Source organism: Polypterus senegalus, chromosome 15 (genome assembly GCF_016835505.1).
Source record: "Polypterus senegalus isolate Bchr_013 chromosome 15, ASM1683550v1, whole genome shotgun sequence".
Classification (NCBI taxonomy): domain Eukaryota; kingdom Metazoa; phylum Chordata; class Cladistia; order Polypteriformes; family Polypteridae; genus Polypterus; species Polypterus senegalus.
In genome coordinates, this window is record NC_053168.1 from 62,656,431 (window position 1) to 62,683,548 (window position 27,118).

The following is a 27,118-nucleotide window of genomic DNA, read 5'->3' on the forward strand; positions in this document are numbered from 1 at the left end:
CTATAGTTACTTGAATCTGCCTGATCATCCTTTTTAAATAATAGGAAATGTTTTGCCTTTTCTCAGTGCACAGTGACTTCTAAAAATGTGCACCCACCTATGTTATACTCATCTCCATCTTTGTGTTTTCTGTTATTGCTATAATATGATAATTATGCTTATGGCAAGTAATTTAATAATAGCATTCTTCACACTAAGGGACTAATGATACAGCCGGCTATTTTAAGTAGTTACAATAGTAAGGACCAAAGGGTGGTGTGAATTCACAAATCAGCTTGTACTTGTGTGGCCTGCTTGGGGTATAAAAAAACAGAATATTCTATCTGTTGTATTCATAGGAGAACCTAGGCCTTGTCTCAAATACCCAGGATAATTATAAGACCATGGACCATTCTAAAATACCATTAGCTGTTCAGAAAGACTGTGCACTGCTGGTTTTTGCATCTTTGAATATTTCCTCTTAATCACAGCCTGTACCTTAGGGCAGATAAAAAAGAATACATTTTACTCGTCATAGTAATATATTATCTGTGAAAATCAGCATCTTTATAGCTATTCTGGTCATTCTTCTGTTAAAGCATCTAAAATGAAATAGTACAATTTTATTTTTTTTACATAATACATAACCCTGAACTGACACTGTGATGGACTGTCCTGTCCAGGGCTGTTTCCTGCCTTGCACTCATTGCTGGCAATGGCAAAGGTCCAGCTCACCATGACCCTAAATTCGATAATGCAGGCTTGAGAATGTTATGCTATAATTACAAGCAAAATCCAATATTATTTTGTTTAATAAATTAATAAAGTCACTGAAGTAAGATCTATTTGTTCAATTGTAATTGAATATAATTTATTTGAATGCTGTATTTTTCTTATACACTATGACACATTAAACACCTTTGACAGATCAGGGATTATTTAACTATTATCACTTAACAGATTTCATACTGAAAATGTTGAGGATTAAACATCTCCAGACACTGTAGATGACAGACATCGAAAAAATAACTTTTAGATAATTAGATTTAGCTATAGACACAGTCAAAATAGCAAACAATTTTGGATATGCATAATTAATCAAGTACTTGTATAATGATTATATTATCTTTTAGCATTCACTGTGTGCATAATTTGAATTTTATATAATTAAATACATAATAATAATAATAGAGAGATTGATGCTGTTGTTACTTATATATGTTAGAGGTTTCTTCCATTAATTCAAATTATTTGTATTATAATTAAAGGTGAAATGTTGCTGTTCTGTTACAGGATACAATAGTTGCTATTCAATCTATCTGTTATACAAATGATAGGTTTAAACATGTTGTCTAATTTCTTTTTTTTTTTTTTGTTTTATCAACCATTGGATTGGCTGAATGAACATGCAGGCTCAGGTAAGGGGCTGTAAGAATTTACCTGAAACATGTCTCATATTATTCTTTCTACAAGATGCTTATGGTTACAAAGCAAGTCTCTATGTCAATAATCATTTTCATGTTAATTATTCTAATGTGAGTTGTCGTAAAAGATGGAAACATGCTTAACCATTGTCCTTGGCATTCCATAAAAATCTAAAAAAAAGAGACTGGGTGAGGGGTCTGGAACATCACAATGCCAGAATAGCAAATGTCACGTTGTGGATGTTCTATCACCTATAATTGAATCTGCTGTTTGGATAACCAAACAAACATTAATTGAGAAGATTTTGTCACCCATCATTGGACTTTTCTTGATATTCTACCTTGATGCCAATTTCCAACAAGATAATGCCTGGCTGCTACTGTATATCACAGATGCTTTGATGATATTAGGACCTTTTGCTGTTTCTGAGTATGTGTTGCACATTCCTGGATAACAACTACAGTCTATTTGCCTGGTTAAATATGCATCAGGACACTGTTAATTAAAAGGAATAATTTGAGTTTACAATATTTAGTGTTTGTGTGATTTTGAATCCTGTTATACGCATAGCATCTGTTTTATACTCTAGGTTTCATGTATACAGTATTTGGTCACTGCTTCAGGATGCATCAGTTATTATTACATAATGTGCTTAACATTTTACTTAGATACTAATGTTCTAAATACTGTTACAATTTAAAGAGAAGTCCGTAATGAAAGTTAGCATGTTATGAGTCTAATTTTATTGTGATTAATTTTTAGAGTTGCTGACTACATTTGAAAAGTTCTGATTAAAACTGAACCAAAAGATTGTTTTAACCGCTTTATCTCCTTTTGGAGGCACATACAGTTTATTACACTGATTGTAAATCAAATGCTAAAAAATATATGTTAATGTTTATCTTGGGATAGGTCTATGAGGTGGTACCATGCATGAGTGACTGCAATCAGTACATTTGGGTGGCTGAGGCATGGAGCGTCTGGAAAGTTAGTAATGTTGACCTAAAAGAAAACTGTGGAGTGGGAGTGCAGACAAGAAAAGTGAGGTAAGACTTGTTGTTAAACAGTTTTAGAACAAAATTCCTATGTCTTGTAAAAATGTAAGTAAAATCATTGTTATGTTTTGTAACCTTACTTTATATTAGGTGTATGCAGAATACCATTGATGGGCCCTCAGACCCAGTAGAAGACTACCTTTGTGATCCTGAAGAAATGCCACTTGGAGCGAGAGAGAACAAGCTTCCTTGTCCTGAGGACTGTGTGTTGTCTGACTGGGGCCCATGGAACAGATGTCCTTTGGTATGCCCTTTGATATTTAAACAGGAATCATGAATACTTGTAAATTACTAAAACTTAAATGTAATTCCTGTGTATGTTAATTTTATATATTGCCAATATATATATATATATATATATTGGCAAGTAAAAGTGATTCTGATTCTGATATGATTTAATGCAATGGAAAACAAACTTAAACAGTATGGCATGAATCATAATGACTTTACCAAAACAAAATCAAAATCAGCATATGTGTGCCTCTTCATGATAAATTGGCCTCAAAGAGAATGAAAATTTTAGTGAAAATTCATTGTGTAGTATTAGCTAGACTAAAATTAATGTAATTCTTGAATAAAAACAAAAAATACTCATTCATTTATCTGTAAAGTAGTCAGAATCCTTTTTAAAAAATAAATAACATTGATAGAAAGTGTACTGTCAGTGCCTAGACAGAAATATAATTGAGCAACATGCCATTCCACCTTCATGATGGACATTGTCAGTGACTGCCATGCGCAACTCTGTCATTAACATATGACATTATGGAATTCTTGTACCAAAGAGGCGAATGTCAACAGAAAAGAAATTAAATACCTGCCTTGTAAAGAGATGGACACACCACAACTTAGGGATTACAGGAGAGAGAAAAGAGTTTTCTGTTTGCACAGGAAGGTAAATGTTGTCAGTAAACTAGTTGTCAAGTTAAATTGATACCTGTATAACCATTAAATTGGCAATCTTTGAAATTACAGCTAATTTAAAGTCTTTTTTTACTGGAAAGAGAGGTAATGACTAAAATAAATACAGCTTTGAGTACTGCAGGATTTAGAACTCTATCTACAGAAAATCATCAGGTACGCAATAGATGAAAACCTGTAATTGTTTGATATGATGCAGCTCTACATTTCACTCAGAGAGCCCAAAAGATCAGAATTATTGTGACAACTTAAAGTTGTATCAAGAGTAAATTTAACTAAACACTGAAATATCCTCTTTAATAAAACCCCTGTGTGCGTCCAGGTGTCCGTGTGTGTGTCTTCTGGTGAAGTGCGTATGCGCAGGGCCACACGGCACGTGTTCAGTCTCATCCTGTGCATTCCCTGTGCAGAGAGAGAGACACACAGAGGTGCGTGCGTGAGAGAGAGAGAGAGACACACACACAGGCGCGCGTGAGACAGACACACAAACAGGCACGCGCGAGACAGACACACACACACACACAAAGGCGCACGTGAGAGAGAGAGACACACACACAAGAGACAGACACACACACACACACACACACGCAGGCCCGCGAGAGAGAGACATACACACACACATAGGCGCGAACGTGCATTGTTGAAATGTTCTTGGTTGTTTATTAAATTACGGATTTTTCAAATGTTCATTTTTTCCCTGTGCTTAAAACTCATTCAAAAAAAGTGTTTTTAGCGAGTGGGTTGTAAAGCTATAGCGCAAACTCTTGCAGTGTTAGTTTTCTCTGTTGTTCAATGTTTTTACATTAATTTACTATTACGCTGTGCATTCAATGGTATAATTAACTGTATGTGTGCTTAAAAACTTAAAAAAATATATATTTACATAGAGTTCATACGGTCTGGAACGAATTAATTGTATTTACATATAATTCTATGGGGTGTGAATGGTGGCCCCGGCACAGACAGACGGACAACATGTTTTCACCCATCACACCGTTTATTTACACTATATACAATTTCAAAGTCACGTGCACTCACAAACCCCAGTGCCTCTTGCACCGATTTCCCCAAAAGTCCAGGGCCCACAGTCTCTGTGCCTTTGTTCCTGGCCGCCTCCTGTCCTCACTCCAGCTCCGTCAATACTGCCTCCCGACTTCCACCAATGACTGGAGGGAGGCGGCCCTTTTTATGGGAACCCGGATGGGCTCCAGCTGCTTCCCGGCACTTAACGTTGGCCACACCCCTGTGTGGCGGAAGTGCCGGCTGCGCACCCGGAAGCCGTCCGTGTCTCCCCGGTCGTCTTCCCCCCGGCACTTCCTGGTGTGGCGGAAGTGCCGGGCTCCCGGGATAAATAGGCACTGGGGCGCCGCCTGGCGGTGGCCACGGGTCCCTACAGGGCTGGGCTTCAAAGCCCCCTACCCGAGGCCCCCTGCATAACCAGGACGGACGCCCCTCTCGGTCTGGAGGAGGCCCATGCCCTCCTCTGGTCCTCCAAGGCGTTCCGGCCAGGCTCCAGCCCCGGCCAAGGACCACACGGGATAAACCGGCATCGGAGCGCCGCCTGGCGGTGGCCACGGGCCCCTACAGGGCTGGGCTTCAAAGCCCCCTACCCGAGGCCCCCTGCATAACCAGGACGGACGCCCCCTCTCAGTCTGGAGGAGGCCCATGCCCTCCTCTGGTCCTCCAAGGCGACCCGGCCGGGCTCCAGCCCCGTCCAAGGACCACACGGGATAAAACGGCATCGGGGCGCCGCCTGGCGGTGGCCACGGGCCCCTACAGGGCTGGGCTTCCAAGTCCTCCACCCGTGGTCCCCAACAAAACCAGGATGTACGCCCCCTCGCGGTCTGGAGGAGGCACAAGCCCTCACCACAGGGGGAAATTACTTAGGTTCACGACCTAAGTTTTCATTCCAGTGCAGTTGAATTGTGGCCATGCCAAATACTGATATTAAAGCTGTTTCCCATGATACAGATAGATAGATAGATAGATAGATAGATAGATAGATAGATAGATAGATAGATAGATAGATAGATAGATAGTGTAGTAGTGTAACTGGTTAGTAACTGGTTTTATTTAATCTATAGCAATGCCAGATTAAAACCCCCACAAGTGCCACAGGGTGTCAAAGCTCAAAAGGCTTTTCCCATTTTTTTCTGAAGGCCTGAAAAAAATTAAAGAGCATTTCCTATTCACATCTATGTTTGCAACTTTTGATAAATTTTACTTGAAAGTTATTTGCAAGTATCTGATTAATCCTCTACTCACTGTGTATTTTGTGCATGCACTTTGGAGATCTCATAAATATTTATCTAAATGAGAAGTCTTTGATTCATAACATTTGTGCTTAACTAATGCATGCTATTACATAAACATATACTGGACTGGCACTTGTCCTAACAATTCCAGAAGACTGTGTTTGAATCCCAGTCTGGCCATTGTCTGTGTGGAGTTGTCATGTTCTACCTCGTAACCCTGAGTTACATTAAATTAACTGGATTAAGCACGTTTGAGAACATTATGTTATGTTTGAGAATGTTATGCTGTGTTTGCCTACCATTTCTAGTATTGTTATTGAATGCTTCTGCAGCAGTAGACCTATCAGTAAATGATTTTCATTGTATTATGAGGTCTGTCACTTTCATAGTAGTCTTGAATTAATTTAAAAGTACTATGCTTATCGTGGAATGAAATACTTTTACAAGGTACATTATATTGAGGATATGTGCAATATGGGCAGAGTGGTGGCTCTGAGGCTAAGGATCTGCGCTGGTATCCCAAAAGTTGCCGGTTCGAATCCCCTTCACTCTGCTGGGCCCTTGAGCAAGGCCCTTAACCTTCAATTGTTTCAGGGGCGCTGTACAATGGCTAACCCAATGGGGTATGTGAAAACTAACAAATTACTAATACGAGAAATTGTATAAAGTGAAATAAAGAACAAAAAAAATACTCTCTGTGTGTGTATCTGACCCTGGTTAAAGATCTGCAAAACTTAGACTGCAAGATAAAAATAATATCCACTTCAGAAACGATGCTGTAGCAGAATAAAGCATAGGAAAACATATTCATTAAACAAAAAATACATTAATTAGTGAACTATATCATTCTCCTCCTCATCCTGGACCTTCTCTTTCATCACTCTCTCTATCACACGGAAGTTTCTTAAGGTGGTTTCTTAAGACTGCTTCCATTTCAGCTAACTTACTGCTAAGGCCTTTCTACTCCTTCTGCCTGGAAGTTTTCATTATATAATCTTGTCCGACTTGAACTCTATGTATCTTAGGGTAAGATCTCTTCTAGTTCCACTATCCTAAATAGCGTTTATGTTGTACACCAAATATAGGGTTGGGATTGGTCTATGACATGGTTTCTCCATTTCACTCCTTTATACCTATGGGCTCAATTCTGAGAAGTACGTAATTTGGTTCTCCTCTCAGCTCCATATATGCTTCCTGATTTTTTCTTTTATGTCTTGGAAGGATTATTACCAGAATGTGCTCAGTTTCATTGTTTATTGCTTACTAACCACTTATCCAGTTAGGAACTCTGTGCAATATTATGTGTGTAGTAACAATAAAAATAAAATGTTCAGAATGGAGCGCCCTCTAAATTTTTCTCAGTAAGGCTGAAATTTCATAGGTAAACAAGTTATCCCTAATGAACAAAAATAAGCCTTACAGAGAAATGATTCTTAAACATTACTTTTTTCATTGGTTTGTGTGTGTGTATATATGGAGTCAAAGGTTTGTGATATGGTTTGCATATTTGTAACAAAGGGAGAAAATGAGTCATGCATCTTAAAATAGTTTTTTATTGCTTTTGACAACCTACCAGGTGTCATCATCAGAGGAAAATGATTAGACATACAGGAATCAAAGGCAATATATAGCAGGTGGAAGGGGAGGTTGTAAGGGGGGAGGTGGATTAATAAGGTGGGGTTTAGAAGGTGTTGGTCATAAAGACTTTTTTATCATTTAGATGTTCTTCTTTTTAAATCTGCATATGCAGGGTTCAAGTCCAAGTGTCTCTTAATAGCATTTTCATTAGAGATCCACAATTCAGCCAGCTCTCTGGCACTTTTAGTATTGGCCCTGAATTTGACTTTCACGGTGTCCCAGTTAAATGTGTGTCCGGTGGAACTTGTATGCGTGTAAATCAGAGACCATGGGTCTTTCCTACCGATGGAATTGCAATGTTCCTGTATACATGTTGAGAGTCTTTTGGATGTTTGTCCCATGTATACCGCTGGTCAAGCTGCATTTCTTGTCTCTGTGGTTGACGTTGTGCTTTTACCATTGAAAAGGACAGTCTGTAAAATGTTTGCCAGTTTGTGCACTATCTTGATCCCAGATCTGGACAGGACACGTGCTATACTTTCTGACACGCCACAATGAAGGGAGGGTGTGGTAAGTGTAGTGAGGGACCAAGTTGGAGTTGACTCTTTGATGAGGTTTCGGCCGTCTCCTATATTGACGTTGTTCAATAAATGTCTTGGGGAGTCTGTTTGATGTGAAAAGACAAAAAAGATAATGTCTTTCATTCTTTTTTCCATTCCATTATGTTACAATGGGTGTTAATCCTTTTGAACAAAGTCCTAACACAACTGATGAAGGGTGGTTGCTGGAAAAGTGTAGTACTTTTTTTTTTTTGCATAACATTACTTGCGATAAATACTCTTAATTGAATCAGCATGGTTATCTCTTTCAATAGAAATGTCAAGGAAACTGATGCATCAACCGTTTATTTCTTTTTCCATCATGAAATGGATTGCGGGGAATACTAAGTTGACGTGGCTGTAGAATTCATTCAGGTGGTTCCTTTTTAATATGACAAATGTGTCTTCGATGTAGCGTATCCACAGTTTAAGTATGAACTGAGATAGAGATGCGCTTTCAAATCACTGCATAACCAGTTCAGCTAAGAGCCCTGATAACAGATATCCCATTGGCATGCTTTCTTTCTGTCCATTAAAATGGAAATGGGTATTTTGGCAAAGTGATATTAGATACATTATGTCCTTAATAGTCAGCTTTGTTCGTGCTGTTAAGGTGGGGTCGTTTAGTTTTGTCAGTAAAGTCTCAATGGCCAGATGAATTGGGATCGTAGTATATAACGACATGACACCGTAATACCATCTCAGTGTTATTAACAGAATAATCTGAGTCATATTTTAAATGTTTGAGCATATGTAAAAGTCTTTTTGATACATTGTAAGTTGGTCTAACCTGTTAGGCTGTCCACAAGTCTGAATTTTAAAGGGGACTTGTGCATTTTAGGAAGGCTGCAGAATTCTAGGCAGGTCACATTTCATTTCACAGTAATCTTGTAAACTGAAACGGTTGTTATTTTGGAGTTTACCCAGGGTGGTGCTGACTTTATTTATGGTGATTTTGTGTAAGGTCGCTGGTTAATTGTTAATAGGTAGTGTAATGATGTCAGATGATCATTTATTAATTTATTGTTTGATGTGCTTTTCTTCTTGAGAGTAAAATTTGGATCACAAAAAAAAATTTAATAGTAAAATATAATTAATCATATTCTTTAATAAACACAGTTTCTCACACACTCAAACTCCACAGTTCCAGATCTCCGTCTCTTGATCCAAATCTTCTGTCTGCCTTTAAATCATTCTGTGATATTTCCTCTTGCATAGATGTTGTGGCCGCTATGTTTGTAGTTGAGAAGGTTTCAAAATGCTCTGTATTGTTTGTGATAATTTTTTGTTTAATTCAACGTATTTTCTCCATTTTTTTGCAGCCATGCAATGGAAACCGCACACATGAGCGATCCGCATATTCTATACGGGAGCCAGGTGAAGGAAGAGCATGCCCTAGTTCAACAGAAACTGAACCTTGCATTCTCAACAAGAACTGCTACCATTACACATACAATGTGACAGGTAATTATTTTGTTATATTTTACTAAATTAATTTGTTATTTATTTTTACAGGAGATGACAGATAATAGGAGAATGCTCCATGTAGAATACATTTGTCATTCAGAATTCTGTGCTAGGGTCTCAGCTTTATCTACTGTAAGTTACATTAGTGACAAGGAGTCACATATACAGTATGAAGCAAATTCTGAATTCTGAAAAACGCTACTCTTTCAAATTGGGAAAACAAATGGAAAATACATTTTAAAGTGTAAAGGTTCCCCACATGGATACAATCAAAGGAACTTTAATAATACAGTAATTACAAAGTGGCAATGTTTATTTAAAAGGAGCAAATTCAGAAGGATTTATGGTTTATGTTGATATAATATTCTTCTCCTCCAGGCAATGTACAAACAATTATTGCAGTGAGATTGGGGTTGTTATTTCCTACTTCATTTACACAGTATTGAAGCACATTGGGTACTACAGAATGTCCATTTGAGGTTACATTTATACAAAAATGCCAAAGCATCACTAAACGTTGCGTGGAGAGGATCAGTCAAGTGCACCCCCTGTATAATAAGCATTTGCTGCTTTGATAGGTTGAGAAAACTGAACTGCATTAGGCTCAAGCAAAAAAGATTACTTGTAAACTTAATCAAAGTCTTTAAAATTGTGAACACATCAACTATATGGTATACCACATACTGTAACACCAATGGACATTAAGTGTATTTAACATGAAACATGGAATAATTTCTTGACACAAAGTTTCATGAGAATCTAGAAATTGTGTAACATGTGTAAATGTAGAAACACATCCTGGAAAGGATCGTCATCATCCACTTATACTGGGCCAATTCAGAATCATCAGGCAAACTACTCCATGTTGTGGGAGACAACCAAACACTGAGAAGCTGCAGCCTCCACAGAGCAAATGTTGCTGGATATCAAACCTGTCACTATGGCTTTGAGACTCCACTGTTGAGCATTGCACCATCCTGCTGCCCAGCTAGTCGTCCATGTATTCATTTGCCCTTATGAATTTTTATTTAAATCCAGGTCAACTGCATAACAGATTAAAGTTAAAATGATATACTGCCGCGCATAGAACCACTACGTCATGTCATACAGGCATAAAATAACATAGAATCTAAGCAACTGATCCTCTGCCAAGAGTTCATGGAGTTTTGTGTTCAAAGCTTTTAATGTGCGGTGGCAGGAGTGCTTTAAAATACAAATGCTTTTCCTTCACTTCGATATTCCCTGCAGCCATTAGTCTTTTTTGTTGAATCTCAATTGTTTTCTTTTTTTGGCTCACATTCACAGCTACAGAAGTGAAGTCTCAGCAGGTTTTAAAATAATGTCTGTTGAGTTTTTGACATGAAAAGAACATTAAAATAAAGAAAAAGATCACTTTTGACCCCATGGACCAACACTGAAACAAATCATTAATAACAGTTTGCAGAGTCTGACTATACATGATAACACTTTGCTGTAATTGACATTAAGATTCATGGTTTTGAAAGGCTTGCAATTTTCTGTCTTTGTAACTATAAAGAAACATTGTAACTGATTAAGAATGGAATATCCTAACATATTGGCTGTCTGTATTTTTTGCTTTAGCAAATCTGGACAAAAAGATTGAACATTTATCTGTTTTTGAGGATATATTGCAAGCTTATACTGACCTTAATTTAATATATATGAAAGAATATAAATAAAAAAGTAAGTGCAAGAGAAGTTGTAAAAGAAGAGTTATTAGAAAGTGAAAGGCTTCTTTTCCAAATAAATCCAAATAAATATCTGTCCCTCCTGTGTTTATTTCTGGGGCCAGTTTTACATAATATTGCCCGGCCTTATTATAAATGGGCACAGTATTTCATTGTGCAAATGATTATCTGCTCTGTAGTGCTTGGAAACTAGTAAATGGAGCAGTTTATGTGCTTTGTATGACTGGAAGCAAAAGTATTTCTGCAATGGACTGTTGCCCTGCAGAGGGTTGGTTTAAGCTTTGCAGCGTGTGCTATGGGAATAGGGACTGGCCTCTATGACCCCAGATTTAATTAATAATGCTATGTGTTATTTCTTTATGCAAATGATAATCTGATCTATCTGTCATGTAAGCTTAATGAACTGAATGGTATAAGCTGTTCACATGATTTTATAAATAAATGTTTCCTAGCAATAGACTTGTGCTGCCAGTATAAGATGTAACTACTGGTTGGCTCGGTAATAGAATGTTCAGTTCTAGAAGGCTGATAAACTAATTTATAAACTTGGACTTAACTGATAAACTAATTTATAGACTTAGACTTAACTAATGCATTTTGCAGACATGTAGGTAGCTAAGTAATGAAACAGAATTTTTATTTTACACAGTGTGGATAACTGAGCATAATATACTGTATGTATTTTCAGTGTGTCAGTAGGTGCCATTGAGATTATTCTAAGAAAGTCATTTCTAAGAAATTAATATGGCTAGGAGACGTGTGAATAAAGTGTCATGACCTAGTATGACCCTCAAGTATATGCCATCACAGTGTATGCCTGAACAAAAACCTGAGTATAGTATAATCCATTTCCAGCATCTAAACATTATAATACACAATTAGTTTAATAAAAGTGAACTAAGCAAAAGATACTTTGATAAATAATATGTATCAGCAAGTAGCTGGAGAGTTTTCATAAATTGTCAGGGAGAGTTGTCTCATTGACAAATGTTTAGAAATTAGATTCTGAGATAATGGAAGTACTCTCCATCCAAGCCAAAGTGATATTTTTCTTTTTTTTACGCTCGACTTCCATTGGAAATAGCCATATTACATACCATCTCCATCTAAGTCAAGGAAAGAATTTTTACACTCGACTACTGTTGGAAATAGCTATATTACATACCATGCACTTTGCAGCAGTTTCCATGTCAGAAAATGAAATCTTTTCTCACAAGCATTCAGAACAGTGCCCTCAGGTGCTTACACTGTGAGTGGAAAATTCTCCCATTCACTAACATTAGAGCAGTTGCAAAGCAACAACAGATAGTTTGCAGTGATCCTTTGGCAGAAATCAAGTTTTATGTAGGTTTTGAGAACAGTGATAATGTGCATCTTCAGTATTTAATAATACTGTTTTTCAGTTTCTGTTCCATAGATTTGCTATGTATGAAAAATGTAGGCTTACAGAGAATACTGCACCATTAGCCCTCATGCCACCAGACTTAGGGACAGTTCGTAAAGTTAGGTCATAAGGCTGATCAATAGCCACTCATGAATCATACCAACAAGTCCACCTGTCATGTGTGTTTCTTAATATATACAGGATCTATCTATCTATCTATCTATCTATCTATCTATCTATCTATCTATCTATCTATCTATCTATCTATCTATCTACACACATATACATGTCTACAATATATACATGCATACTTTATAAATTAGTATATCCTATAGATAGGTAGATGGATATGGAAATGGATACAGATATGTGATGTAGTGATCCTCTACTGTTGCTGTCGCACTCTACTTACTAGTATATGGGAGGCATGCAAGAAAAAATCACATTGTGATATGGAGCCAATCCCAGCCAACACAAGGCAGGAACCAATCCTGGGCAGGGTGCCAACCCACCGCAGGACACACACAAACACACCAAGCACAATTTAGAATCACCAATGCACCTAACCTGCATGTGTTTGGACTATGGGAGGAAACAGGAGCACCCGGAGGAAACCCACGCAGACACGGGGAGAACATGCAAACTCCACGCAGGGAGGACCCGGGAAGCGAACCCGGGTCTCCTAACTGTGTGGCAGCAGCGCTAACACTGCACCACCATGCCACCCCATTGTAATATGAACACATAAAAATACAAATTAAAATTTATGGTGTCTGGGAAACCGCTGTAGTAAGATAAATGCATCACTGCTACACACCAGATAACATTCCTTCACACAATGAAATAAAATTATCCTGAATATTCATGGGCATAGACCTTTCATGCATCTTTGAGAAATTAAACCCTTACCAAGTTAATGCTGTCATCCTGGGAAGTTACTGGGTTGTCCTAATAAACTTGAAAGAGGAAATCAGACTGCATTACTGGTATTATTTTCCTCATGGTTTGCTTTCTACAAGGGTAAGAGGCTGTTAATTTAAGGTTTTAGCCCAGATGTGGTGCCTCATAGTTTACAATTGCTCAAATCATGTACTATATTGATAAAAAATGTAGATAAACTGAGAACATTTAAATGGTTTGCAAGGACTCAATGTTTACTCATGCATTAATCTCTTTGAAACCTCTTATTTACAACCCATTGAATGTTTGCATAAACAGATAATCCCTGTCTCTGCATTATCTACTTCAGAATTTTGCAGTAAGAATGTTGACAAAAAAAGGCAAGAGAAGGCATATTCATCTTGTTCTTGCCTCCCTTAAGTGGTATCCAGTTGTGTTTTACATTGATTTTAACATTTTACTGCACACCTTTGAAACACTTCATGGCCTTTCACATCACTAACTCTTTAGTTTAAGGCTTTCACACTAATCTCCTGGCTTTGCCTGCAGTATGACAATGTTTAAAGACAAAAGGAGATACAGTAGACGCTTCTGTGTAAAAGTTATGCTGCTTTGGTATTTTTACCATTCAGACATAAATTATACCTATTAAAAATTGTGTAAGTACACACATTTTTTTTATATATTTTTAAATATTATTGTTTTATTGCTTTCTTTTTGAAACTATTTCATCTTAAATAAATCCTAGTTATTTTAATTGATGGCTTGTTTTAATATCCTGTTTTGTGTTATTGTAGTTACATTGGCTTGACCATAATACATTAAAAATACACTATAAGGAAACTTGTAATAAATATAACAAATATTATTTTAATTTTAAAAAATTAAGAAATGTTTAATCTTTTTTGAAAGAGTATTTTCAATTCTTAAATCCGGCAAATGTTCTCAAAAATTGATGTGTATTTTTAACCGATGACTCACTACCCGACTCTTCAGTCTGACCTTATTGGAATAACGTGCATTTTATGATGAAATTGTGCATCTACAGATATCAGTCCATCACTTAGCACACTCACACACACCCATGCAGGGTAACTTAGATCTGATATTCATCTTTAGAGCATATTTTTTCCCAGGGTTCTGATCTTTCTGGTGTAACATACCAAAACCTCACATTAAACTGGGCTTTACATGAAGAAAAGCAGCAATGCTATTCAGGCACTATGTGTTGATTTGATAACTCTTTATTGTTGCACACATACACACTAACCTTTATCACTTTTTGTATAAAATGTTCAGAGCTTCCTGGATCTCCCATCCACCCAGTATTGCTGACGTCTAAATCAGACAAATATTTGGAAAGGATTACCTTCAGTAAATATAGTTTAAGAAAAGATTTCAAGACATGGAACAAAGTGCATCCCATGCTTTCTTGACATAATAATTTATATTAAACCTAGCAATATTTTTTAAAAATAATTTCATATTGACTATACTTTTTAATTAATGCCAAACATAGAGAATGCATTTTTTTATTTAACTTTTGATTCTCCCTTATTTTTTTCTTTTCATTTTCCCGATTTTCCCCAGCTTCACACACCAAGAAACAAGGTTATTCTCTTATTAAATCACTAAAATATTTATCAAAGCATAAAGAAATCAGAGTGTCAGTCAACTAAGGAACATCTTGCTAATGTTTTTCATGCTCTGCCCTACATTTTAGAACAGCTGCCCTCAGAATTTTGCTTTTTTTTAACTAGATTGGAGTACTTGTCAGCTGAGTGAGAAAGCCGTGTGTGGCAGTGGCATTAAGACAAGGATGCTGGACTGTGTGAGGAGCGATGGCAAGTCTGTTGATCTTAAGTACTGTGAAGAGGTAAGATTTGAGTTGTCTTTGTCTTATTATTCCTGTGAACACAAGGTCATTAGCTTCTGTGTAACAGATGTTTCTCAGTAAAAACTCCAGCACTATGCATCAGAGATACACAGATGGCTCCTAAGGGGAAACGGGGCTCTGTTTTCTTTTATTGCGGAAGTAAAAGACTTGGTTGCCTTTGTAAAGACATGTTTGAAGCCCTAGACAATAAAGAATGTTCAAGGCAATTTATCCAAAAGAGAATAGCTTTTCACTGACATTCAGAAGGGGGCTGACAGACTAGCAAGCACTCTGTCCAACTTTTTTAATAAAGTGCTCAAAACTAGCAACTTCTTTAACATTCAAAAATGAAGACTCACTGAAAGCCTTAAGTGAGCCACTTCTATTTTTAAACTTTGTTCTTTGTTACTTTAGAGGTGAATTTTCTAGTTATTTCTTAGTATCTCTAGATTAGTCTAGTCTGTGTGAAACTGCATAGGCAGCTCCAAGCAGATAGCACGGAAATGTGTTTTAATGACATTCCTGTACCATGCGAATTGAAGTAAAAATCAAATATCATTAAAGCGATACATTTTCTAAGCATATCAAATATAAAAAGTGAGTGTTTATTCTACATTAGTGTATTATGTACTTAATTTTAAGCCTAACTAAAAATAAAGTCACATTTTATGTGGTCAGAATTGCTTGTCAGTTGCTAGGTTCACACAAAACAGTAATGGGAAACTGTGGACCGAAGAAAAAAAATTTAAAGGCACAACAGTAGATTAAGTGGTAGTTCTGCAACCTATACATTGTTACAGAATTGACAGACTTTGGTGCAAATGGTTGAGGAACCAACCTGGTGAACAACCTATTTAATCAAACTAAGGCATGTAAAGACAAAACAAAATGGGGTGTGAATGCACCATTTTCCAATATGACATTGTCATTCTTTTCCACAAAATCTGTCTTCAGTAATCATTAGGGTCTAAATGACAGCCTCCTTCCAGCAGACAGTGAACATACGAGGTGAGACACAAAAATAACTGGACTGGGCTTGGGGCTTTCCTGAAAAAACTGTCTGGAGGTCGGCTGAACATGAATCATAGAACTATATCCCCTCCTACACGCCCTCAAAAACCGCCAACTGGCTAGGTATATCCTGTGAATAGCCCAGTCAGTATTTGCACAACAGTTGCTACTCAAGATGCTGCTATAATGTCGGGCGAATCAACATCAAATTTCTCGCAAAATTAAAAAAACCGGCCACAGAAACTTACGAAGTGATAAAAAACAGTGTACAGTGATAACAGTTTGGCTCATACACAAGTTTTTGAGCGTCACAAATGTTTCAAGGAAGGATAAGCAAATATGGAAAACGTTCACTGTCCAGGTTGCCCACGCTCATCTTGGACGGATGAAAACATCAAAATGGTGAATCAGATTAAAATGATTGTGCTGCTTTTTCCGTAAAGCAGTTTTTGACTGACAAAAACATTCCTGTCCTCGATCGTCCTCCCTATTCGCCCAATTTAGCTCCCTGTGATTTTTACTTGTTCCCGAAAATCAAAAGTGACCTGAAGGGAACACATTTTTCTTCAATGGATGATGTGAAGACAGAAACGGCAAGCCTGTTGAAGCACCTCAAGCAAGAAGACTTCCAGCACTGTTTCAGTCAATGGAAGATACATATGGAGTGGTGTAGAGATCTGGATGGGGCATATATAGAAGGTGACAATGTTTAGAATGCTGTAATTCATCAATAAATATATTTTTTTTTACCAATCCGGTTATTTTTGTGTCTCACCTCGTATATAGTTTTGAGCCCAGAAGGGACAGGGCCTGGTGTGTTTCTTCAAGGAGTCATTTGTAGTTGTGGAGGAGAAAGGAGAGATTATTAGCAGCAGTGCCACCTCTTCCTTTGTGCTGATATTGTTGATCTTACCAGAGCCTTTAAGGTGGTCCCTATGCACACATATGAAACAACATGTAAAAACATACAACCCTATGATACTCCAACTAACTCTGTCAAAAGGGTGACACTTACTGCATGTTCCATTTTATTTTAATTTTTCCATGGATGTTTTTCTTTAAATTCCATTCTCAAAATTGTGTAGAAGGCTATTTCTTTGTATTTAAACATGCTTACATATTTGTCTTCCTTGTGGAGTCTACACATTATGTCCAGGTCTGTTTATTTATTCTTCCACATCTCCACAGATGTGCTGTTTAGATTGATTGGCGAATTCACATATGCACATGTGGTAGAGTGAGTTGGGCACCTTGTCCAGGACTGTTTCCTACTTTGCATGAAGTGCTGCCAAAATATGCTCCTGCCCACCTCAACCCTAAATGTGATTAATTAGGTTTCTGAATGTTATTTTAAGTAACACAATATACTTGTTCAGCAGAAGCAAAATGTTATGCAATTTTATGGAGTAGAATATTACTTGTAAAGTTTTGATTTAACTGTTTATTTTTTGAAGCTATTTTCCCCCATGACTGCCAGCATAAGAAGTTGTGCCTCACTATTAAGTACAAATAGACACAAAAATGCATTCAATATTCACACCATAGAAGATTACAGATAACTACTCAAGTAACTGAGATTAATTCTTGGCCTTTGACATGCACACATTACTTATAGAAGTCAATTAGTAAATTTTTTAAAGTGATAGCCCACCCCCATATAAATCAAAGTAAATAAGCCATAGCAGATGGAATATAATAACCATATGGCTAATATCTGCATTGTAAATTGAATCATTACACTTGTAAAGTTGGTACAAACACTACATTTGCAGTTTCAGTTGTAAATTTAGAATCTTGGATATTCCGGGAGATATGTATACTGATGCCATGTTGTGACCTTATCATGAGCATTTTGGCATGATAATTACATATATGAAAAATTGGTTTGTGTATGCTTGTTTACTAGATGCTAAGTTTTGATATTCTTTCCTAACAGCTTGGTTTGGAGAAGAATTTGCAAATGAATATGTCCTGTGTCGTGGAGTGTCCAGTCAACTGTCAGCTCTCAGACTGGTCTGCATGGTCAAAATGTTCTCAGACCTGCGGTCTAATAGGTAAATCTAATAAAATTAAACAGGTATTGAATTCAAAATATACTCTCTTCCTGGTTCCTGGAGCCCCAGAGTTTCTACAAAACTATAGCTAAGTTTCCTTTATACATTTGCTATGGTAGCCCATGTGATGGTGCTAATTCTTTTAAAGCTCAGGAAACCTGGGTTCTTAGTCATCAGTCAGTCAGTCATCGTCCAACCCACTATATCCTAACACAGGGTCACGGGGGTCTGCTGGAGCCAATCCCAGCCAGCACAGGGTGCAAGGCAGGAACAAACCCCAGGCAGATTGCCAGCTTACCGCAGGGCACACATACACAAACACCCATACACCAAGCACACACACTAGGGACAATTTTAGGGATTGCCAATGCACTGTGCCACCATACCACCCTAACCTGGGTTCTTATTTGAGTACAATTTTTTTTAATTCCCACTCATACCACTAGATGGGAATGAGTTACCGTGTGTGGACTTGTGCATGAGCGAGCATTGTGATGGACTGCTTTCCATTCAGGGCTGGTTTCCGTCTTCTAGCTAGCCAATGCTACCACACACATCATGACTATGTAAGTGAATAGTGTGAAATAAGTAGATACAGGAAATAGAGTGATGGATTGAAACTTATTTTATCTAATGTCATCTACTGTATAATAAATATTATACTGAAGGTGATCTGATCATCCATCCATCCATCCATCCATCCATCCACTTTTGTCCTAATTTTTTACTAGAATTACCATCATGATGCCATTACATTTGTCTCACTTGAAGTTGCAGGACACTGGAGCCTGTAAGCAGACATATTTTTACAGTTTAAAATGCACCTCTTCTGTCTTGTGTATCAAACTACAAAATGTGTCATTTTTTATAATAACTAAAATACATTCATTTTATATTGCTCATTTTTACAGTAAGAGCTGCAGAGGGCCAAAGCTTGCTGCCTTCAAATAGTGTATTAAATTGAAAGCTAAAGTACATTAATTTTCTAAAGTCATGTTCTGTGTGTTCTTAGTGAGCTACTGCCATCTGTCTGTCATTTCAGTTTTTAGTCAGTCAGTTGGCTCATTACAACCTCTGTGATAACCATATTTATTTTTATCTTAAAATAGATTCAGGTATATTTGTTGTCTCCTAAGTAAAGCTGTTTTTGTTTACTCAAGTTACAGCCAGTGTTTTTTTTAAAGTACTGTATGTTGTCATATTTTTTGTTATTTCATACCTATTATTTCCAGTTTTACCAACAGTACGGCATTGAAAGCAATACAAAATATTAAAATGGAATAATACAAAAATATTATATAGTTACATTATTTAAAAGTTAGATAATGCAGTTGAAAATCTTCTAAGAAAATTTTAAAAACACAGTTCAGCAGGTTAATTAGGCTTTTATTCTTAATGTAGACAGTATGTCTTCTGGAAAGTGGTTATGAATAATTTGCCTGTCTTATTTTAGCAATAGGATTTTTTGAAAGTTGAACTTTTTATTTGTCCCAATTGTCACATTGGCAGTGATGACAGTGAATAAGGCTGCAGGTTTGTAGACACTCCTTGGTTTTCATAGCCTTGAATTCTGGTAACCCTGTTATAATAAGCATTGCTAGTTTCCTGTAATGCATATATTAAGAGGAATTAGCGGTCTTGTAACAGTAACTAAAGTGTTAATTGATACTGTGGGACATCTGTGACAAGTGCTCAACATGTTTTTTGTATTGGAACTGCAATAGCTTTTTATATTAAGTGTTCCATTGCCAAAAACAATGTTTAATAATGTATTTTGTCTTTATGCACCCATGTAGTTCAGGGTTGTAGGTGCTAGAGTATACTGGTTATAAATTAGGATTAAAACCTCAAGAAGGTGCCATTTCATCATAGGGCATGCAATTTGGAGTCACTAATTAACCTGGTATTCATGTCTGTTGGAAGAAAACCGGAGTAACTAGAGAAAAATCTTCACAGGCACAGGAAACCTTACAAAGCCACATAAAGGGTAATTGAGCTGATAATTTTATGCGTAGCACTTGAAGGCAGATGGGAGTCTAGTGATAGTGTTCTCATTATTATTATTATTATTATTATTATTATTATTATATACATTTCAAAAACTAAGATTTCCTTCCCAAATATTTTACAACTAGATTTTAAGAAAGCAGCCTGTTGAAACTGTTCTGCTGAGAAAGAAAATGGTTTGATACATGGTGTGACAGATAGGGGGTGCCACTAGGCCCCAAGCCCTGAAAACAACTGACTTTCAGACAGTCATGGGTTCAAAACAGTGGTATTTATTACAAGATATCTCTCAACACGTTTCTTTCAGGTCACACAAGCACCAATAAACAGAATAGTCTTCTTCCTTTCCTTCTTCTGTTTCTTCTCTGTCCTTCCACCTCCCTCTCACAAGTGTTGCCTTACTTCTTCCCAGCTCTGACTCACCGAAGGATGCTGGACAGCTTCCTTTTATGTCGGACCTTAGTGTGCTACTAGAGCCAGGGCATAGACCTTCTGGGTCTGGTGGAAGTCCGGAAAGGTAGGGATTGTGAATCCCTGCAGCATCTCCTAGCAGCTCCCATGGGACCCAGCAGGGCTGACTCTTGGCACTGCAATTTCCATCATGCCACACAGGGTTCCACATGGTCACCACGGTCCTGGGATGCTGCCATCTAGTGAAAGGGGGATGAAAATATCCAAAATTAGGAGTTTTCCACCACTGCTCCCTTATCTTGTCCTCCTATATGGTTAAGGGTTCCATACTAATCCTGACCTGGGTGCCCAATAATCCTGCTTTGCAATTACAATTACTGCTGATTAGAACCAATTGCCGGAGAACATTGTAAACCCATTTCCTTGTGGGACTGATCCTGGCTCTGAACCCTTCATTCAGTAATATAAAGTTACACAAACTGCAAAAAAATAACACATATTAAAGCTTGGCTACTGCTTACTCATCTATAGTGTCCATCTCCAGTCCAAGTGCAGAAAATGGTTACATTAAGGTAATACTGAATGCCCATTAAAAAAAGTATTATCAATGACAATGTGCCTCTGCATTTCACTCCACAAAACTGACATTATGTTGAAATATTCTAATAATATGATGGTACTAGGGGGCTCTGCCCCCTGCTCGCCTCGCTTGCCCACCCCCGGGTTTGGTTTACTGGATATACAATTTAAAGAGATTGTTATTTTCATGGGAATTGTTACATATGCATTATTTTCACTTTTACTTTTAAACTTTTGTAAAAACAATATTTAGAATGAACTTTTCTTCAACATCGCATTGAATTTTGATTCCGTGTTTGGACTAACATTGTGACAACGCAACGTATATCTGCCTGTGAGTGAATATCGTTTCTTTCTCTCTAATAAATAAAACAACTTTCTCGAATGTTTGTCCATGCACTTTCTTCTTCGCTTTTTCATTGACTTGTCATCTAGAACGTATAAAATTATTGTCCTGATAAAATTTATAGAGCTGAGCGCAGGAAGTGTGACTGACAAAAGCATTCACACAACTGAGGTTAGATGACCGTGGTCTTGTTTGAAAATAGTTGTAAGTAGGGCGTAACTTGAAAGAATTTCATGTTAAAATTCTCATTCTCATGGGACTTCATACAGAACAATGTTTTTGGAATCTTTTAATTCTCATTGGCAACATGAATTAAATGATCTACAACTGTCCGACTTAAAGTTTAAATCCGAACAACATATTCAATCTCTTTTCACTGTTCCGCTATTTCACCAAGTAATAATTTCTGTTTGTTTGCGCTAATGCGATCTTTCCTATCCTTTTTTGAGACTTTTGAATTTTCATACTCTACTCTACTCATCTCTAACCTGCTCTGCATGTGTACCACACCAACATTTTTGAATTCTTTATGACATTCTACTTTGCCGTGGTTGAATCTCTTTCTTGCGGGACGTATAACGCTGCTTGCGTTGTGAAGGGGGGGACTGAACGCATGCTAAGCAGATGCAGTCGGATCAACTGCTGTCTTGCTGCTGCTGCTGCTGGCGAGCTGCATGTTCTGCTTGTCGCTCTGTGCGCTGATCATTTAAAAGCCTGTACAGCAGCTGTCCTTTTGTCTCACTGTCTTGTCTCACAGGATGTGAAAGTTTCTTCCTGAAAAGATCATATCTCGTCTCCCTTCCAAGATTTCTTTTTATAATAGATGTAAAATATGTTCGTTATTTATGTATAAAAAGTGTCAGGGCAGCATGGTAGCTAGTGGTGCTTTTCACAGATTCAAAACCCTGCATTCAAATTCTGTCCTAGACCCAGTTTGTGTTAATTTTACACATTCTCCCTGTGTCTACCTGAATTTTCCTCAAGGCACTCCAAGGTTTCTTTCACATTTCTAAGTTAACTTGTGACTCTAATTTTACCTGGCATGAGAAGGGGTGGGCATGGAAATGAATGTCTCCTGTGAATGGTGGGCATCCCATCTGGGGTTGGTTCCCACCTTGCTCTCAATGCTCCTCATGATCCGGTACTGAATAGGCAGGTTAGAAAACAGAAAGATAAAATGTGTCAGTCATTGTGCATTACACATGCAGCCATATCTTTTTATACTTTTGAAATGTACTGTTTCTAAAAAATAGTTGGAATCGCTGTTCTTTTTCCCCTTTGGCAACATAATTTCTATGCAGATTTTGTCATTATATTCTAATTTAAGTATTAAAAATGCATTCCTGTAGCAATATTAAAGTAATGGAGAGCTAAGATAAGAACTAAGCTCTGGCAACATAATTCTGGAACACTGAAGGCAAGTTTATAATTAGGCATCTTGGACAGACTGATGGGAGGATGTAACCATGATGAGGAATGATTAGAAAACTTCCCCATTGTGACACATGCTTGAGGGATTCACAGTCTACCAGTCAAGGGCAACCATTTCTCTGCAACTAGCTAACCTCTAACTGACTTCTAGTAGTTTGGTCTGAAAGGAATTAGGAAAAAACAAGAGAGACATGATAGCTCAACCTACTTAGTCGTCTGATCCACATGCCAATGTGCAGCTTGAAAATCAAATCTTACTGTATAATTTTTTCAGAATCCAAATTTCCCTAAAGGCAGTTAGTAATTGGACAGAATTTTGCCCTGATTGTGGCACTGGTAACTGATAAGAGAGAAAAACTGCTGTAGAGAGCTCTAACTGACATTAGTCAATAAGCACACGGGCCCAAATCATCACTTCATGTCACGCCTAAGCTGTATTGACCAGAACACTGCAGAAGTACTTAGTTACTCTGGGGAAGATTGTCAAGCACTTGAAGTCCACAGGAGTATTGCACACTTTATTAGGAACTGAAAAAGCCTGCAGAAAGGAAAATAAAATTAATTTCTGATAAAGCATAAACGGCCTGAAGATGATATTCTAAGCACATCCATTTATATAACTTATTTGAAAATAGGACGAAGCAGAAAATACAGTACCTCCTTTGCAATTCAGTGCCATGACCAGTGTTTCGAATGGTCTAATGAGCCTGCAACACAGTTTTCATTAAGTGATTAACACATAATTCTATTTATTTTTATTGTATTACTTTCTAAAGTAATACATATGTTATAATAAACATTTTACATGAAACAATAGTGCTATTTTGTAATGATGGCCTCTTTCCCTAAACTCATCCATTAAAGCCAAATCTTACTCACATTTTAATACTTGCCACAAAGTTCATAAAGAACACAATTTTCACTTCACACTTTAATCACTTGTCTGTTTGACTTACAATGGTATCCAAAATATGGACGATTTCTATAAAATGCAATGGCAAAGAACACTAAAGAAAGGTGTCTTCATTCTTAAAGCCATCTTTGCACATAAAAGGTATATGCTACAGGCTGCTACTTCAATAAGTCTTGACGTGAATGTCAGCCATTACTGTAGCCCTGACAATTTCTCTGTTTAAAAACAGCAAGCAGCCAGGATACTTTAGATGCATCTCCTGTGAATGTCCTCCAGATATCGACTTTGCGTTTTTCCATCTGAGCTTTTAATCACAGAATAATACCTTCAGTTAAAATAATTTGTTTCTTTAGGAAATATAAATTGGTTTAAATCATCAACATGTGAAATTACAAGAGATATGACAGTCTAATTGGTTTGCCAAGGACAGAAGTGATTGCGGTACAGTAAGCTACCTCAAGCTCTCCGCCTTCCTGTGGAGAAAAATGCTGCATTGAATCAGCACAGCATCATTCCTCTAGATGATGAAGGTGAAAGCAAGCACCTTGCATAATGAAGCAATGAATTAATTTAAATATGCTTGGCTGACAGTTCCATACAAATCTAGTTTATCACTGTTGTCTGCAGCAGTTCTATGCACAATAATTGCTCATTCTTACTACACTCTTCCCTGTTCAAAGTCTGAGCTGTATTTAGAGCACTATGCAGTATAACCCTAACTCAAAGTTGTTATTTTAAAATTTTGTATAGAGTTCCCATCACTGCATACTACTAGAAAATACATTTTACATTTTCAACCCAGTATCTACTGTCAGTCCTGAGAAGCCTTTTGACTTGTAGGAAATGTTGAAGAAATGAAAAAATACATTCATAGTCTTTATTGTGTTCTTATTGTCTATATTAATTTTCCAAGCTATTTAAAACTGAACAATTGCAAGTATCTCCCACAGGGGAATTGGGAAAATAGAACATAAGAACATAATAAATTTGTCAAATATGAGGAGACCATTCAGCTCATCTAGCCCATATGTTAAATAATGTAAATAGTTTGCCTATAGTGTACAAAATAATTGATCTAAAAATAAAAAATTAAATGGAATACAATGAGACAGAAAATATATCCTTGAAAAATGAATGCAAAATTAAATCCTAAAAGCAACCAAAAATGCATTTATCTGTGGCTCAGTGGCTAAGGATATGCTGCGGTATCTGTAAGATTACTGTCAGAATTGGAGGCTTGAGTAAGGCCCTTAACCTGAAAATTGCCCCATGGGTACGGTACAATGGCTGGCCATGGAATAAATAAAGTATATCAAATCAAAAAATTATACCACTGATTAATAAACAGATAAAAAATAAAGCCACTCATGAAAGGGGTATTTGCAATAAGAAGGTTAAATTCCACTGTGGAACTTAATGTTTTAGAAACATAGATATAGGTACAATGATAACAGATCCCAAAGTGGATGGATCACCAGCTTGTGTATTTTTTATGTGATAGGGTGGGTCCAGAAGATTGGGACCTACCAGTATCTACTGAAAAAGTCTTTAAGCTCCTTAGAAACAAGTATCTTTAAAATAATGTTAATTCAGTTTCCCAGCATTGTTCCACTATTGAAGGCTCCACCCTTATACAAGATACAAGAATATTACTATGTTTATTATTTGTTTGTGGTTTTCATTGGCACCCCCTTCTGCCTGCCTCAAGCTCTGTGCAGGAAAAGCTCTGAAGTGTTTGCCGGAGCCGGATGGGCAAAGTTCAAATAGACTGTGCGCATGGCTGAGTGGAATTCATGCAGATGCTGGTGGCTTTCCTATGGCAGCATGTGCTATAAATGTCCTCCAGGGCTTTCCGGTCTGCTGCTGTACAGCTGTGATTCCATACACAGATACAATGGGTTAAAATACTCTGAGGGGTGCACTGAGAGCAACAATGCTAAAGCAGCTATGGTATTTGGAATAGTTTGGCCATTGCATGCACCATTATATTGTTACAGAATTATTACAATCAAGTGCCTTCAATTTGTAAAAAAATGTAATTACTTCCGATATATTTGATAATTCCCATGTCATTGATGTGAATCTGAAAAAAGCAAGACCACACAGAAACAGAAGCACTGCTTTGATGCTGGGAGCCGCCAGTTTGCAAAACCAAACAGAAACTTGCATAAGTGAAAATGCATGTTTAGTTTATACAGCTCAAAGTGTGAGTGAAAACAGGCATATGCAACATTTTTGTGTATTTTTTTAAAATGATGCCCCAGGACTCTTGTTTTTGGAGTTTTTGGGGTCATACAATACGATTCTGATGTTTGCGTGGGAATTCTCCACTGACTTTAAATATTGATAATTATTTTTAATGCATTTTGCCAGCATTTTGGGGTTCCCATTGTTAGGGCAGCTGCCCATGTTGTTAGGGGTGTATCCGTGACCTTTGACTAATGACACATCAGGTATAAAAGCCATCAAAGATCTAAGTGGCAAATAACAAACCTACTTCAAAGTACTCCCTAAGATTTTCAATTGATTTGAAACGCTCTTATGGTTTTGACTTTTGCTCCTCATTTTGGCTTTGACTATGTTCACTCTTGGTACCTGTCATTTTAATTAATTTATTTTTAGATGAATTGTCAGGAGATCAATGATGCTTTATGAGGCTGATGCTTTTTTTCTGCAACTTCTGTTATCAACATAAATAGAAGATATAGTTTGTTCGACACTAGTCTAAAGTCCGAGCACAAAAACAAATAAAAATTTTGTGAAATGTATCCACTATCCTTCCATCCATTTTACAACCCGCTGAATCCTAACTACAGGGTCACGGGGGTCTGCTGGAGCCAATCCCAGCCAACACAGGGCACAAGGCAGGAACCAATCCCGGGCAGGGTGCCAACCCACCGCAGGACACACACACACTAGGGTCAATTTAGAATTGCCAATCCACCTAACCTGCATGTCTTTGGACTGTGGGAGGAAACCCACGCAGACACGGGGAGAACATGCAAACTCCACGCAGGGAGGACCCGGGAAGCGAACCCGGGTCTCCTAACTGTGAGGCAGCAGCACTACTCACTGCGCCACCATGTATCCACTATGTAATCCAAATATGTTCAGAATATACTTTTGTAAAAAAAATTGTACAAAAACAATCCATCATATCCATTGCTATATTGGGTAGTTTCTACATTTTGTGAGCATGGTAGCATATTAATTTAGTG

The 27,118-nt window shown here is 37.3% G+C and overlaps 1 protein-coding gene across 1 annotated transcript in view; it reads left to right on the forward strand.

Moving 5' to 3' along the window:
- thsd7aa (thrombospondin, type I, domain containing 7Aa) overlaps nt 1-27,118 on the forward strand; it is a 455,572-nt gene that overhangs the window by 397,857 nt on the left and 30,597 nt on the right. Inside the window, exons 15-20 of the mRNA XM_039736556.1 lie at nt 1,392-1,397; nt 2,317-2,450; nt 2,550-2,703; nt 9,135-9,276; nt 15,033-15,148; nt 18,096-18,213. Of these exons, the coding sequence (XP_039592490.1) occupies nt 1,392-1,397; nt 2,317-2,450; nt 2,550-2,703; nt 9,135-9,276; nt 15,033-15,148; nt 18,096-18,213 (670 nt within the window). The remainder of the gene's footprint in view (nt 1-1,391; nt 1,398-2,316; nt 2,451-2,549; nt 2,704-9,134; nt 9,277-15,032; nt 15,149-18,095; nt 18,214-27,118) is intronic.